At 46.5% G+C, this 16,712-nt stretch overlaps 3 protein-coding genes across 3 annotated transcripts; 1 reads left to right on the top strand and 2 right to left on the bottom strand.

Annotated features, from left to right (window-relative positions):
- Positions 1 to 35: 35 nt before the first annotated feature.
- LOC135805698 (ruvB-like 1) lies at positions 36 to 2,059 on the bottom strand. The gene has a single exon (XM_065319784.1). The coding sequence runs from the start codon at positions 1,901 to 1,903 to the stop codon at positions 536 to 538; it is 1,368 nt and encodes a 455-aa protein (XP_065175856.1). The 5' UTR covers positions 1,904 to 2,059; the 3' UTR covers positions 36 to 535.
- Positions 2,060 to 2,291: 232 nt separating this feature from the next.
- LOC135805699 (uncharacterized) lies at positions 2,292 to 8,067 on the top strand. Its single transcript, XM_065319785.1, has 4 exons — positions 2,292 to 2,545; positions 6,014 to 6,099; positions 6,651 to 6,752; positions 7,413 to 8,067. The coding sequence occupies exons 1-4, from the start codon at positions 2,458 to 2,460 to the stop codon at positions 7,794 to 7,796; spliced, it is 660 nt and encodes a 219-aa protein (XP_065175857.1). The 5' UTR covers positions 2,292 to 2,457; the 3' UTR covers positions 7,797 to 8,067.
- A 7,613-nt stretch (positions 8,068 to 15,680) lies between these two features.
- Positions 15,681 to 16,460, bottom strand: LOC135805701 (AP-2 complex subunit sigma). The gene has a single exon (XM_065319787.1). The coding sequence runs from the start codon at positions 16,290 to 16,292 to the stop codon at positions 15,864 to 15,866; it is 429 nt and encodes a 142-aa protein (XP_065175859.1). The 5' UTR covers positions 16,293 to 16,460; the 3' UTR covers positions 15,681 to 15,863.
- Positions 16,461 to 16,712: the final 252 nt, after the last annotated feature.

Genomic DNA, 16,712 nt, shown 5'->3' on the forward strand with positions numbered 1-16,712 from the left:
GTGATGATGCCCTCTCGGGTAAAAACCAAGCCACGTGGTGTAGACAAGGGCTGCTTGTGTGTTGACAGTTGAATCCTCAATGGGAAGTCTATAAACTTCTCAAAAGTATTCATAGTGTTACATACAGGTACCAGACTACCATGTAGTTGTGTATTCTTGATACAAGTACCAGTACCAGCATTTCGCAAGATGATGCCACACAGGCAATAGGCCACATAGATGGGGTGTTGCATACAAACAAAACTTTAACTTGCAAAATGCTCAAACTAAATCAACTGCCAATAGAAAACGTGGCAAAGAAAAAGAAAACAAATTCTGACAATATACAATCTAATACAGCTTCACATCATGCATTGTTACTGGTACTATTTACATGAAGTTCCTATACAAGTCATATATACCAACACTGCCATACACACACATACACAGACACACAAAGACACACACACACACATACACACACACAGACACACAAACACATGCGTGCGCGCGCAGACACGCATGCACTTCATCGGCATCAACGTCTTCCCAGCGCCTATTGCATGAATTTGTCTGCCTGCTCTTGCAAGATCTTCGCCGAGCGCTTTGCATCATAGAACAGCTCATCAACTTCTGTAACGTCGTCTGTGGTAACTTGCTCTCGGCCGTTGATACGAGCAAGGACGTGAGCAGGAGTTAGAAGCTGAGCAGCGAAACGAAGGGTGGTCCGAGAGCCAACAGCGCCGAGATCACTCAGTGCACCATCAGCGGCTGGAATTGCCTCTGTCTGTGCTCGGATCTTCAAGATATCCATCATCTCCTCAGGAGTGTACGGCAGTGTGGAGATGATCATCACACGATCGAGTAAATCCAGCGGCATTCCATGCGGTGAAGTTATTTCCGTGCCGCGCACTGTGCAGTGGCCTCTGTTCGTGGCAAAGATGACGATGGGGGCAATGGAAGACTCAAGTGCCCGGTGAAGGTACGTGAAGCACTCAATGTCGAGCATGTGTACCTCATCAACGAAGAGAACTCCAGGCACCAGCTCAGCAATACCTTGATCGATGTACTTGTTGACGACCTTGTTGATCTCCTTGCGAAGCTTGTCTGTGATTTCTGTCTTCTTGGGTTTTGCCATCTGGGACATAATGGACATGACATCTTGACCACCTTGAGGGCGAGCATTGGCGACATCCAAATCATGCAGCGTCACATCCTGGACAATCTCTTTCTTCTTGTGCACTTCACCTTTCGGCAAAGGCACATATTCCTCGGCCTCAAGGTCGAACTCCGTTGCATACGTATCAGATCGGCCTTGGCGCTTGACTGCTCCACTGGTTGCTTCGATGTAGATAACATCACCAACTTCCACCTTCTCCTTCTGCAGTGATTCATAAATAGAAGGATCAAGTTTCAGCTGTTTCGTGCCCTTCGTTGTTTTCAAGCCAATGATGACGTGAATGATTGTTTTTGCATAGCCACCATGGGGATTCTCGCTTTCGCAAGGCGTCATTTCCGTCACTTCACCTTCATACACTTCCTTCGTCTCCTTGATACGTAGACCAATGGCACGGCGGAAGTTTTCCATGAGCACTTCAGTTTTCTTGATCTCTGAGGAAAACACCTCACTTCCCACCATGGGGCAGAATGGAACTTTTGGTCCCAACTCTTGGGCGATTCCGAGGGCCAGAGCAGTTTTGCCCGTTCCTGGTGGTCCTGCCAAGAGGACAGCACGGCCAGCCATCTTGCGTGACTTGATAAGTTCCACGACAACACCTGCAGCTTCCCGAGCAGACTCCTGGCCAACAAAACCAGCAGCCATTTGTTGTGCCTTTCCAGACACATCCAAACCTAAACCTTTTACATGACTGTGAGCAGCAATTCTAGCCGACTTTGTCGTCGACTGTACCTCTTCAATCTTCATGGCTGCTTCTTCTACAATCAAGAGCAGGTATAATGGTAGGTACGAACACTAGTGCACAAGAAACAAAGAAGATATTCTTTGAGAAAACTGCAGTGGAAGTGGTGTGTCGTTCAACGATCGATGCACGGCATGCATGTATCGATCACACAGCAGATCTGCACGAATAAAATCTGAAACTGCAAGAAACCGAAGCGCTTGGGCACGCATTGCCGTGGATACAAAAAATGGCGACCAAAACACCTTGGCAACACTACTCACAAGACAAGATGATGGCGTCATAACAAAGAGATTTTTGCGTACTCTCGAGGCCTCGGCCTCGGCCTCCATGCACGTATGCATGCATGGTCTTATCATCCTGGCCTACCAAATGCAAAATATTTTCAAAGAAGAATTATTTGATTTTGCAGTTTGGTGTTCACTGTTATTTCATGTTCAGTCCGTGATCCAAACAGTACCTGCACAGGCTTTGCAACAAACAAGCTAATGATGTGCCAGTACTGGCAGTAGAGCTAGAGAACAGTCCAACGGGAGTTGTGAGGCATACCGGGGTCAGTATGGCAGCGCTGATTCGCAGGCTGGTGTGCAACTGTCGCGTTTTACCCAGCAGAGGATGTTCCAGTGTTGCTCAAGAGGCTCAAGAAGGTAACCCATGCTAGTCTGATTACTCTGCTAGTGCACTACATCATGTAGATCTACAAATGTAGTCTGACAACGCATAATATTATTGTAATTTTCATAGTGTGCCCGGGAATAAGCTCTGGGGGAAACTGGGTTGTAAATTTGTAACTCATAGGTTGTTTAACTTCAGATGTCTGCAATGTGCATGTATTTGTAATTGTGTGCTTTGCTTGCAGTGTCTGTCAGTTCAAAAAATTGATTCATACCATTAATTAATAACAAGCGTCCAGTTTCGAAAATTATATACACAAAGTGATCGCAGATGTTACGTAGTATGATGGGCCTATTAAATGGTAATGTTTTGGGAAAGATGGTCTGCAACTTTTAAAGCACTGTAATGCATCACACGGGTGTTTCCAGAAGGTAAACACACACACGCACACACACACACGCACGCACGCACGCACACGCATAATATCAATGCTTCTACTAATACACAGCTACCCGACGGGTCATCCCGCCCTCCACCCAACCTTGGGTACAATGAGGGGCAGTGGTGAGGAAAGAAAAATCAACTCGCAGACACTGGCACCACAACTGAAGACAAACAAGATAGAACGAGTGACTGTTGTACAATAGGAATGACTGAAAACAGTGAAAAGCAACAGGTAGCATGTACAGGCGACTCTATTCAAGTGCAAGTACCATGCCACAGGCATGTGGTCTTGCATTTATTGTTGCACCTGCCCGTATGCATATGCACCAGTACTGCACTGTTCATATGTGTAGACCTTTCTATTACCCATACACCCTTTTCGTATCCGGTTACCTCCGTTTGTTTCGTAGTCACTACGCGTGCGCGTAAATGCACCCTTTTTCGTATCCGATTACCTCCATTTGTTAGTCACTACGAGTGCGCATGAATGCACCCTTTTCGTATCCGATTACCTCCGTTTGTTTCATTGTCACTACGCGTGCGCAGGAGTGGTTTACGTGCTCGCCAAGTTTCCTGTCCCCACTATTGTCTGCTCTGCACCTGTTGCTATTCTTTCTTCGTCCGAGTGTAGTTCCTCCTCCGTAGTGTGCATGTTGTGTTTTGGTGCTCTTCGAGCCAACAACAAGTCTGCCTGTATAACTGTTGGTGAGAGTGTTTGTCAGTGGCTTTACCGTGGAAGTGTTGATCTGGCTCCAGCCATCCGAACATTAAAACATTGAAATGACGCTAAACGGATCCACATCTGTGCCACTCGCGCGCAATACTGCAGACATCTCATGGTGGAAAGATCGAATGACTGCAAGCATGGGGGGGGGGGCACCAGCACGGGAGAGCACCTGCCAGAGGCACTCACGGGGCACGCAGTCATAAGCCTTCTTCAAGTCTATGAAAACAAAGAAGCCCTTGGCTGTATGCTCCATGGTCTTCTCGAGCAGCTGACGTACGCTGAATACCATATCCGTGCAGGATATGCCTCGCCGAAAGCCGCAGTGCGATTCTGGGAGGAATGCTGGCCAGGCCCTGTAGTCGCGTCTGAATGAGACTCGCCAGGACCTTACCGACAACATTGAGCAGCGCGATACCACGTCAGTTGTCGCATCAGGTCAGGTCCCCTTTCTTCGGGATCGGCACAAGGGTAGCGTCTACCCACTCTTGCGGCACTTGGCCGGCACGCCACACGGCCCCCGAATAGCTCCACAAGTTTGTTGTTGAGCGACTCACCCCCTGCTTTCACCATCTCCGGCAAGACGCCCGAGGCTCCAGCAGCCTTGCCATTCCTCAAGCAAGCAACGGCGCGGCATACTTCACGCAGCATGGGCGGATCAGCAAGGTCTTCAACAAGCGGTAGTTTGGGGATACCATCCAGCGAATTCGGTGTCCAAGTACTCATGACATTGAGCACTCCAGAGAAGTACCTTCCCCAGCCCTGTCCCTGCTCACTCGGTGACGTGCATACGTTCCCATTCTCATCAACGATCGCTGTTGTCCATACTGGTTGCAGGCCGCGCCCAGCAGACTGAAGGTCATGATTTCACTTCCACACAACAGTGCCATTGAAACGGGAGTCGGTAGTCTCCTGAGCTTTCGATTTTATCCAGTCTACTCTGGCCGTATCAATCGCTGCACGTGCATTCGATCGGGCTGCCTCATGGTGAAACAGAGTGTCTCGCGGCTGGCCACGGTGGAGCCAATCCTCGTAGGCCGCATTTCGTGTGTCCTGTACTTCGAAGTAGATGTTGAATGTTTGGCATGGCTTCATGGAACCAGTCCGGCTGACGTCGTTTGGAAACACACACACACACACACACACACACACACACACACGCTTACTTGTGCTTGTACGTGTAGCTTTAGTTGCTCGCTGCCACAAACTAGTCACGTGTGTCTCCCCACGAGAAGGGAGAGGGTTTCTATTTACTCTAATTTCAGAAATCTTAGGTGCTCAATAACTGTTATTTTCGGTATGAGGGCAAAAGGCCAGGTTAGGTGTAGAAAATTAATTTTGGTACAGAGGAGCAATTCTCTATTGGATTATGTGTGTTAGTGTTTGTTCGGTGTATTGAAATTTTAGGTATGAAATAGATGCACCGAAATTACCGAAAATAAAAGTACACTGAAAATTTGTGAAATTACAGTAAATGGAATCTTGGAAAGATTACTCTGTTGGCTATTGAATGGCCGACATCCCCTGAAGTCCCCAAACTCTGGGTGGACTTGGAAGTGATCCTACTTATGGGCTCACCACACCTCAGTAAGTGGGTGACGACAAGGTGCAGAAAAAGGAGTCACGGCATCATCAAAGTAGGGAGGTTTCGCTCTACGTAATTACGCATGAAAATCCGTATGTCGTACGCGCCGGGGAGCGAGGCCAACTTTCATACGTAAATCTCTCTACGGATTTCCGTAGGAAAGCTGTTTCCTACGTTGAGTCCTCCGTAGGACTTTTTGAAATATTTTGTTTTCGCATTTTCCGCATTTGTCCATGGCAACGTTCAAGCCGCGCGAAACACAAGGTACACACACCGTACACCACGTGCAAAATAAAAAGGGAAACGCGGTTTCGGTTCATGGTGCATGCGGCGGGCGCATGCAGCCAACGCGTCTCCGAAGCAACAACGCATGTTTAGCAGGCGTGGAGAAATCACGTAGAGCGAAACCCAACAGCTCTGATTTTTACGTATGAAAATTCCGTGCAGTTCCTACGTTATTTTCATACGTAATTCCGTAGAGCGAAACCTCCCTAGTATCCGTCCTGGGATCCAAGTGTCGGGTGCCGAAAAACTGGGGGGTCTTCGTAGCACAGGCCTTTCTTATTTCCATGCACTGCAGGCTATTCACAGTGGAGTCACTGTGGGCATACTGTGCTGGTGAAATTCTTAGCGGCCTATGCGTTGCTCGGCACCTGACAGTAGTACTGTGTGCAGCACTCTGACTCATTATTGGTTAGGTGAGGATGTGCGTGCTGTGCTTGTCATGTTTCCAATGCTTTCTTGTAGATGACCTACTTGATAGCATTGCTCTGGATGATGAAGTGATGGAAGTCATGGAGTTGGAAGTAGAGGAGCAGCAAAAGAGGAGAGCTGTGAGTATTGGTTTTAAGTTTGGCAACATGGCCAATATTCATTTTATTCATTTTGAGATGTCGGATTTTTGCAGGCAATTCTGGGAAATTTGTCGGAAGGGAATGGGTCCCAAAGATGCCATGCATTAGCTAAGCTCGATTTGGGCAGCCACTTGGAGGGACTTTGTTCCAATATTGAGAGCTGGACGTGCTGCGTATTAGGAGAATTCTGCTTCCCTTTTTCTCTCCCCGTCTTTTCTTTTTTGCTGGCTTTCCTAGACAAGTCACCTACAGTTCGTAATATGTGTTTTGAATCGTGTGAAAGTAAAACTGGATTGATTAGATCAAATCTACACTTGTTATCACGAAATATCCCAAAGTAGGTAGTACCGGTACACATCCTTGCAGACGTTACATTCCGTAATAGTAAATCCTCCTACCCTTGTTTTGTGCACACTTTCGTGAGCAATCACACCTTGATATTAAAAATGCAGGGCTGCCAGTTTCTTTCTGCCCGTCTGCATGATTGCCGCTTTTGTTGTTTCCGCCTCTTCATTGCATCTGCTGTGCAGGTAACTTCTGGCAGTGAACCCACGGTGCCACACATGACATCTTCTGACCAACAGATCAGTGCTCATGCCACAGGAGTTAGTCCCTGGCTTCAACCTGTTGCTGTAAGTGATGACTCATTGGCTGCTTTTAGACCTCACCTGCTCTAGACTTAGGCCATGGAACATGCGCGATAGATATAGCAACTCTAAAAAAAATTAAAAAAGCATATCTTCATGCTGCAGTCACCTCCTCATTGTCATTGTACAATGTTATCTTTGTTTTTGTGTGGTACCCGTACACACACCTCAGCCCATATAGGAAATATACCTGTATATATGAATCTATTATTGCACGATTAAAGAGGTCAATATATGAAATATAGAACGAGTAAAAGAAAAGACCGAGGTCCCCCGAGGTCTATATTTCATATATTGACCGATTATAAGTTGAGGAAAAAGTTCTAAGTCCTCGGGCTAAGTGGTCAATAATAAGTGGTCAATATAAGCGGTCAATATATGCTGATATTTGACCGCTTAGAGATCACAAGTTTCTGTGGGGGTCAATAATAAGAGAGTGATAAATATATATATGGGGTGCTGTTTCACCGTTCAAAATGTGAGGACAATCCTGCATGAATTGTATAGACTGACAAAGTAAGCATCGTCAGGTTTGGAGTATCAACATCACCTATATTATGCTTTTGGGGAGCATCTCAATGTGTGCGTGTGTGTGCATGCGCGCGCGTGTGTGTGTATGTTATGTGTGTGCGTGCGTGTTACCAGAATGCAGCATGGGTGCCGCGACCGGCCATGACTCCATTCTACATCTACATGAGAGAGTATGAGGAGGGTACGAAGCAAGGCTTTCTAAAGGTGGTCATGGAACGCTACCGAGAATTCAACAAGCTGCCAGCCCGTGTACGTGCCCAATATGAGGAGCTGTCACTGCTAGATGAGCAGCGCTTCTATGAAGAAATGGATGTGTACATGACCAGAGCTGACCAGCGTAGCTTGCTGAGTAAACTGCGTCATGAGGAGCGCAGAACCATCAATACTCACGTTGCCCGTAGCGTTGGTGCAGAGCTCGCTGACTTGAAGTTCCGAACGGATGAAATCCACGAAGAGCTGGACACTCAGCAGCAGCAGGACGGTTGGGCTTTGGCGTAGAGTCTATTTGAGTGACACGCGAATCTGTGTACATTATCGACATTTCTTGTGCTTGTACATATTATGGGGTATTATTGCTGATGACGATGATTATAATAATTTACAACGCTACTTCAAAGTACTCCCAGGTATCTGTAGGAGTTTTTTTTTCGTACCATGCCTTTGAGCCCTGGGGAAAATTCCACTCTTTGGCCATGGCAAATTCCGTGGAATTTGCAAATATTTTGCGGAAAAAAGGTTTTCAGTACGAGCGATGGCCTGGCTGGTTGCACTCACACATGTTCTGCAGAGTACTGGTTTCACCACTGGCTGAGAGGGCTGAAAACCAGGACGTCTGCTTGCCATGCCAACCGGTCTTGGCTAGAGTCAAACCAATCTGAGATCGATTTCACGTCAGCAGCCACTTCTTTCTACACCGGAACTCACTTAGTTCGTACCCGGGTATGATGTACACCTGCTTAGTAAGGTTCTTTTCGTCGCACAGATTTTCCTCTCACAAGCACATATACAAATGTGTGCGGATACCACATACTCTGACAAGACGTACAGCTCGTGTATGACGGACTCTTCAGCAGGTCCCAACAGAGCTAGCCTCACATACGACCTACCTCTGTCTGCACGCAGGCAAAGAAACGACCAAGCACTACAGTCCATTCAGAAAAAGATTATAATTATCCTAACTTTTGGCCATAAACGGGTCAAATTTTGAGTTTTCGTCACATTTTTTTGGCAATCCCCCATGGAATGCTCTTCCAATTGTGTTTTTGAAGTCGATTTCTCCAAAAAGCAAGCCGAATAGGATTTCGGCCAGGTTTTGCCCCCAAGGCACTGAATTGGGGAAAAACCATGAAAATCCAGGCCGTTCACTCCACTGGCATAACAGCACAATTGCAGTTCGAACCCCAGTTGAGGTGCCTTTTTTGGACCCTTTTCAAGTTTCGAATCACTCGGCACTGCACAGTGTACCACAAAATCGCCAAACACGGGAGCTCTCCAGAGCCAGCGCTCATCTTTTTTCTGAATGGACTGTAGCTGTAACAGGACACCATCTTCCGGAATCCAAGCATCATGGCCGAGTAACTCGAAAAGGCGATGGGGCATCGTTACAGGGCGCACGCGTGCACACACACACACACACCGTCACCCCGGCCTCTGCTCTGTAATCACTACAGGGCGCACGCGTGCACACACACACACACACCGTCACCCCGGCCTCTGCTCTGTAATCACTCCCATAAGCGTCCAGTAGGTCCCAAGGCAGTAGTCGAACGCCCGGGAGCGTCGTTTCCAAGAGGTCAGGCTGGGACAAGTGAAGTCTGTGAACTTGGACTGGGCAGAAACAGCTGACCACTGTATAATAGGTCATCAAAAAGAATACTCTTGTCACTATGTACAAGTATACTGACTGCCGCACTTGCTGCTGGTGGTATTGGTATTGGTGGCAGTAGGAGATGGTGTAGCGGGTGCTGAGCTGGATGCAGAGGCAGGGCTGTGATGTATAGCTAAACCTCCACAATTGCGGAGCCATCGGTCATACCACACACACGAAAACGCGTGCCCGTGCGGATTCACAGAAGCATGCGGCTATTATAGTAGTCTCTCTTCAATGCAGGCCTGCCTAGTTAACATTCACATTATCATGGTAATGTAGACCAATCCTTTAGGACTCCTGCGAAATTTACGCTCCTTTCAACAGGCCTTGTTGACCTCGGTGATGACCTGTTATCCGAAGCCTCAATGCATAGAGTTTGATTACTTGGGACCGTCAGATTAATTTATTTGGACCGAGCCAGACGGGAAAAACCGGCCTCACGCCGACGGACGCTGGAATATGGGAAAACCGGGTGTATAATCAGGATAATAGGCCCAAGTGGCAAGGGAGCATAGAACTTTGAAGCACATTAATGACATTATGCATAGGAAAGATGTGAGGGAATAAGATCAGAATGCATAGAAATATAGAAGGCTGGGACCGTGGCAGGAGCACTACCCTTAGTGAGACAATAAGACAAATTGGAGAAGACAAGAAAGTGAAAACTAGATGAAGGATGAAGGAAACACAACGTATGGACAGAAAAAAACTACAAATCTCAAGCTATTCATCGCCGTCATCATCAATAAGGACTCCGAAATTCTTGAACCAGTTTTGGAAAACGTTAAAAGAAACATTGAATCAAGAAAGGCCATACTCGAGGAGGAAAGTTTATGCTGGTACAAGTCCAAGCTGCAATGGACTCCTTCAATTTATTCGCACAGGTTCTTGATTCACAGGCTTCCGGACTAGCAGCATTTCTCCTGTATAAGTGTACCCTTCCTCCCAGACTATGATTATAACTACATAATCTCATTATACTCACTCGGATACTGAGCCAGTAATACTATAATATACATGACATTGTGGTATTACTGGCTCAGTATCATATCATCATGATATTACTGGTATTACAAGTATGTAAAAAATAGAAGAAAAAACACATGATGATAAACTGGACTATACAATCATGTACATTGTACATGTATACGCGTGCTAACGTGTCATGTATTCCATACTCTGCAAGGGATAGATCAGCAGTTTAGCAGACAAACGAGAGAGCTTGGAAGCTCAGGGCCCTACGCTATGCTTTTTTGCCTTGATGACCTAGACAAAAAAAAGCATAGGGATGTTATAAATTCTTTAAAAAATTCTTTTTTTTAAAAGACATAAGGGAGGTTCTGCTCTACGTTTTGGGAACGCGACGCAAAGAATCACGCGAACTTTCTTCGCGTTCCCGTAACGTAAAGAAATGCTGTTCTGCTCTACGTTTCACCTAGAGAAGTCACGTGGAATGTGTACTGGGAATTTCCCCTTCCATATTTGGCAGTTTTCTGCATGCAGTTAATCGATACCCAGCAAATCCGTACGCATTTTCTCTGCGTGTGCCACAACGTAGAGAACCCCATCTCCGCGTAGAAATCTGGAGCCAAAACAGGCGAAGCCGTAGACTCTAACCCAGACACCTGCTCTCTACGTGATTTCTCTACGTTTCACGTATAGCAGAACCTCCCTATTACCTGGGATTCGAACCCGCACTATCGATCACGCGCCCTGCATGCATCCCCCGATACACTTCGCATACATACTAATTCTTCCAAGTTGTTTCACATTGTGATCTTGGATTTGAAAGCCCTATTTGAATATCAAGAGTACATAACCCCCCAGAGTGTGCAACTCCCACATACCCTGCTGTCCCGACAGAATTTCAAGTTGACGTCATTATTTATGACGCAATGCTCCTTGCACCAGTGATTTACAACATGTGTACGGGTGTCAAAGCATCACACGTTTTTCTTTGTAATACTAGGGAGGTTTAGTCCTACGTAATCCGTGGGTACTTTACGTGGGTGTACCACGTGATACTCAGTGACCCACGTACAGACGTTTTCTGATTCACGACATACCGTGTATGGAGGCTCACCCACGTTCCGCCAGAACGTGGGTGAAAATCAGAATGGAGCGCATTGTGCGAGCTGTGAGGGTGCTCAGTTGAAGAAGTTTCCGAAGCACGAAATCAAAATATTGGATGAGCTTCTTAGGCCGGGGTAGCTTCGTCTTTGACCAGGTTTTGGCCTTTAGCTTCATGCTTTTGTTTGTTCCGTGTGACTAAACACAACATTGCAACGTGGGTGCCCTTCATCCACTTTACGTGGATCACCCACGTACGCGTTTCCGTTACGTGGGAACTAAACCTCCCTAATTTGAACAGGATCGATCGGCTTCGGTCAACCACAGGTTCCGGATTCGTCTGATAATCCGTGTACAGTGCGCATTGCATCATCAAAATGACGTCAACTTGAAATTCTGTCGGGACAGCACCCATAGTGGAGTTGCACACTCTTGGGGGGTTATGTACTCTTGTGAATATGCATTGTGGCCAGCCGTCTTTGATGGCACGGTACGGTAGGGGATAGGGACGGGACAGGTACGATCGAGGGTAATACGACACCGTCTCCCGTATCGTACCGTACCATCAAACACAGCTGGCCACATACAGCTGCCCGCAATATTCAAATAGGGCTTTCAAACGCAAGATAATAACGTAAAGCAACTTGGAAGAATGGGTATGAATGCGAAGTGTATGGGGAATGCATGTAGGGCGATAGTGCGGGTTCGAATCCCAGGATATGCCTGAAAAAAAAAGGAGAATTGAAAAATTTATAACATCCTATGCTTTTTTGCCGTCAGATACGGATAGCGCCAGGCGTGACACAAACAAACACACAAACAAACACCAAATTAAAGCTGTGTGGACCCTGGCTAGCGCCAGACGTTACTGAAGTAACGTCTTCTGCATAGCTACGGGAATTAAAATGATTGAAATACGCTCTCCGTGTCCAGGGTGACTCAAGTTTCCACCATCATGATCCTCTTCGTGAGAGGCAGCTGACTCCAGCATTTTTGGGTAGAACAGAGTGAACATCCCCTACAGTCCATTCATAAAAAGATGGGCCCTGGCTCTGGGGAGCTCCCGTATTTGGCGATTTTTCGTGATTTCATCGTACACAGTGCAGTGCTGCGAACTCTGAAATTTGAAAGAGGGTCCAAAAAGGTACCTGAACTGGGGTTCGAACCGCACAATGCACTGTTGCAGGCGGGGTCAAACGGCCTGGCTTTTGATGGTTTTTCCCGATTCAGTGCTTTTGGGGCAAAACCTGGCCGAAATCCTATTCTTGCTATGGCTTACTTTTTGGACAAAAAAACTTCAGAAACATAATTGGAAGAGGATTCCATAGGGGATGGCAGAAAAAAATTCTAAAAAAACTCAAAGTTTGACCCATTTTTGGCCAAAAGCTAGAAGTCCATCTTTTTCTGAATGGACTGTAAGCACGGACTAGTTTGCCTCCCAAAAATCTGAGGATCATCAGACGAATTCGAAGACATGATGACTGAAACAACACCACTACACTGTACAGTGTCTGTACTTGCATAGGACTGACTACATGTAGGGTGAATTCGATTTCTGGAAAAGTGAACTGATTTCGTGCAGAGCAAGCGCATCTACATGTATAGCAGTGGCGGGGCAAGCGTTATACGAAGACTCCTCTTTGTCTTCTTTGTGGCAGCTACACTAGTTCTTTTGAAGCAAATAGTAACTTTACTACAGTTAGTAATTACCCGTTTATCCGACCGCTAGAATTCAATAGTTATGAAACCGTTCGGTTTGCGGTTACAGATAGCTTTTCATGCGCATGTATAACGTCACAGTGCATGATGTACACACATGTACATGTATACTCTTGATGATACAATCTTGTACTTCAGAAGTAGCACTCCTATTACTATTAGGCATAATCGCACAGTCAGATGTGTGAATTATCAAACAACTTTTTTGTAGAAGTCACATCAACTGAATTCTGGGAAAACCTTCTAATCACAACTCCATGTGCGACACAGACTCACGCTGCTGCTTGGTGCTCACGAGGTGTTTGTCGCGCTGGATGCAGAGCATCTCTGTAAGTATGCATCCCTGGTGATGGTTTGGCCTGGAGAGCACTATATCAAAGTGGTGCTCTTCAGACAAAATCTTCCTCAGCCTACTCAAGCTAAACTGATGAGGGATGAATTCCCCAAAACACTGTGTATTGAGCAGGGAGTGGTGCTTTCTTGCAGGTTTGCTCAGTGGAAGGTTTGACAGGCTTCTCGTGTGCTCCAGACGCAGTCGTGAGTCAGTCACGTGTCAAGTCAGTCAGCAGGAAGTGCGAGCTCCAACGTTCAAAGCAGACACTTTCTTCACAAATTACCGCCGATGTCGCAACATCTTAGCTCGAACTTCTAACCAGACAATATTATTCGAACTGTGCCATATTCAAATTATCAGGATTCCACCTGTACTCATATGTACAAGTACAGTCATGCTTATTGCTAGAACTGGACGTCGGGCCTTCCTACAATAGGAGGGGAGTGAGGGACTGAGAGTGAAGGACAGGGAGGGAGGGAGAGAGAGATAGAGAGAAAGAGAGAGAGACACACACACACACGCAGAGGGAGAGAGAGAGAGAGGAGGAGGAAACCTGATCCTAGAAAGAGGAGATTTAACCCGCTACTGCCTAGTACACATACACTCCAACGTCTCTTATCCGGATGCCTCAGATACGGGCACGTCTCTCTACCGGGCACCTTCAGCTTGAGTTCCATGGCAAAATTGATTCGAATTTGGGGGTTTTGAACTTTTTTTCGTATGCGCCAGTGCCTATTTGTCACTGCCAACCAGTGTAATCCACACATGTTCATCAGTGTATTATTTTTTTATCCTGAATATGCGCAATACGTGCCAAATAAGCTTCTTCAAAAACTGACAAGATACATGGTAGATGAGCTGTCCTGAGATACGGGTAGTGCCCGGTCCCAAGGCGCCCGGATAAGAGACGTTCGAGTGTACGCCCATCTGGAACAATGCACCCATGCATATCCTTCATACAGAATTGTAGCGAAAAGTACCACGAGAGCACCACCCCACCACCCTTTCGTAGCTGTGTTTCGGAGGTGGATTCTGTCTGTAGGTCATACAGCCCATGCCTTGTACTTGTATACACATTGCACTCTTTCAACCCCTTCCCACCCGCCTGCCATTCAATATCTAAAGAGAAAAGGACCTATAGGTTACTAGCTATGACTAACAGTCCACCAAGGTAACGAGATCAGATAAAATAGTCAGATAGTGCGACAGCAAGGCACAAACTGACAAGGATATTCACACATTCGACGACCTGACACCTAGTTCCAACACATCTACGAAGCGCAAACGAACAACCTTCCAACTTGGAAGGCTCAGGTGCGGAAAGTTCCAATGAGGGGAAGGGATGCGCCACGAAGATGTGCACGAGTTATGTCACTTGGCAACATAGAACGTCGAATGTTACGGGATGATCATGATGAGACTAGTAAGACCAATGGACACACCGGTCCAACTACAACTCGACAACGCAAGGCGACAGACCACCCAACTTAGGAGGCTCAAAGGTATGTAAAAATACATAAAGAGGGGAAGCCAAGCGAAGACGAACTGTCACAAACCGAAAGCCAATATCCTACTAAACTCCATGTTGATGTAACGATGATCATCATCCCGTAACGTTTGACATTCTATGTTGCCAGGGACATAACTCGTGCACATCTTCGTGGCACATCCCTTCCCCTCATTGGAACTTTCCGCACCAGAGCCTTCCAAGTTGGAAGGTTGTTCGTTTGCGCTTCGTAGATGTGTTGGAACTAGGTGTCAGGTCGTCGAATGTCTCAATATCCTTGTCAGTTTGTGCCTTGTCGTCGGACTATGTGACTGTATTTTATCTGATCTCGTTACCTTGGTGGACTGTTAGTCATAGCCAGTAACCTATACTAGTAGGTCCTTTTCTCTTCGAGTAGATATTGACTTCAATATTCAGCACCCAGTAGTACCTGGCGATTCTCCATGTGCGTTCAATACTTATTTCCAAAGTGAAACTCTTAAAACCCACCCACCACCAAACGAAAACATTTCGTTGGGAAAAAAAAACATTTGGTAATTTGCAAACCTTGGACAGCCAGCCCCATAGGTTCTTACAACGTACAAACTTAAGGGTTGTCGCAAAAGTTGTTTTGTCCCTGCAACGGACATCGTCCATGGGGGAGGGGGACAAAATAACAAGTCGACCGACACCCTCAAAGTACGGACTGAACGAAGTTTGTTTCAGGGACGACAAGCAACTTCTGCAACCCCTCTAAAGTTGCACTCTATCATACGATGTCCTTTCCCTGGCTGTAAATCTAGGAAGGGCAGGCGTTCCCGCAAGACAGCTCTTGCAGTACTATACGGTAAAAGTGCCCGCATTCATAAGTTGTGATATCAAGTCAACATACGAACAATAGTGTAAGGGATCTGAACGTTTTCTATGATGGAATTGTGAATCGATTGTCGTTTTATGCTCATGTTTTTAATCGGTATGTGTACTATGTACTACTGTAATATGGAGCAGTAAAATGTTATCATAATAAAAAAAACAACAACACTGTACAATCAAAACGAAACTAGATGCATGAGACGAATGAAACCATTACTCCAGTGAGCCAAGATAACTAAGCTGCTTCAGTACCTTGCCTTGACTAGTTTCCCGGATCTCACCAGCCAGGAACATCTCATCCACCACTGAGTAGACTTTGTAGAAGTTGAACACCAAATCCAGTTCACAGACGTTGTGGAAGAACTCGTTCAGAACTTCAACGAAATTGTGAATGGCTTCCAAGTAAGCAAGGTTGTTGTCGTAAACATCCACACAGATGCAGAAGTACAAGCCAGCATAGCGACGATATACAATCTTGAACTGGCGAAACTCAACGAAATTGGTATGCTTTGAATCTCGGACTGTCACCAAAGCATGAACTTCCTCAATCAACTTCTGCTTTTCGTCATCCTCAAGCGGAATGTACCATTTGGCTAAGCGAGTCTTTCCAGCACGATTCTGGATCAAAATAAACCGGATCATCTTGCTGTCTCGAAAGCAAACATCAGCAAAGACCCGTCACTCGGATATAGAGTGTGGCAAGCTTGCCACTTTTTGTGTTTTGCCCTTTCACTTTTTGGTGGGCTTGCTGCCAAGCAAAAACTTGAAAAAGCTGTAAACTCTGCCTGTGACTCTTGTGTGAGTGGTATGGTTGTGCTCACTGAGCTGAGCAGCAGTGCTGTGCATCACTGCCATCAGCACCCCCACGATGCACGAAAGTGCCAAACAGGAGCATGCATCGCGCTACGAACGTCCGAGCGGCGCGGCAGCCCAGGTACTAAGTGCTGGCTAGCTAGCTAGCGCTAGCTGGCAACGATTCACGATAACGGCGCGGCGCGGTGCCATAATGCGGTAGCCCTGCGCCCTCCGCCGCTCGCTTGTGCACAGCGCGCTAGCGTGTGG

Source organism: Sycon ciliatum, chromosome 1 (assembly GCF_964019385.1).
Source record: "Sycon ciliatum chromosome 1, ocSycCili1.1, whole genome shotgun sequence".
In the NCBI taxonomy this organism is placed as follows: Eukaryota; Metazoa; Porifera; class Calcarea; order Leucosolenida; family Sycettidae; genus Sycon; species Sycon ciliatum.

Excerpts from the sequence above, each read along its gene's own strand:
- LOC135805699 (XM_065319785.1), top strand. The coding sequence starts at position 2,458 with ATGGCAGCGCTGATTCGCAGGCTGGTGTGCAACTGTCGCGTTTTACCC. Across the intron at positions 2,546-6,013 it reads TGCTCAAGAGGCTCAAGAAG|ATGACCTACTTGATAGCATT; the intron begins GTAACCCATGCT and ends GCTTTCTTGTAG. Across the intron at positions 6,100-6,650 it reads AGCAGCAAAAGAGGAGAGCT|GTAACTTCTGGCAGTGAACC; the intron begins GTGAGTATTGGT and ends TCTGCTGTGCAG.
- LOC135805701 (XM_065319787.1), bottom strand. The coding sequence starts at position 16,292 with ATGATCCGGTTTATTTTGATCCAGAATCGTGCTGGAAAGACTCGCTTA.
- LOC135805698 (XM_065319784.1), bottom strand. The coding sequence starts at position 1,903 with ATGAAGATTGAAGAGGTACAGTCGACGACAAAGTCGGCTAGAATTGCT.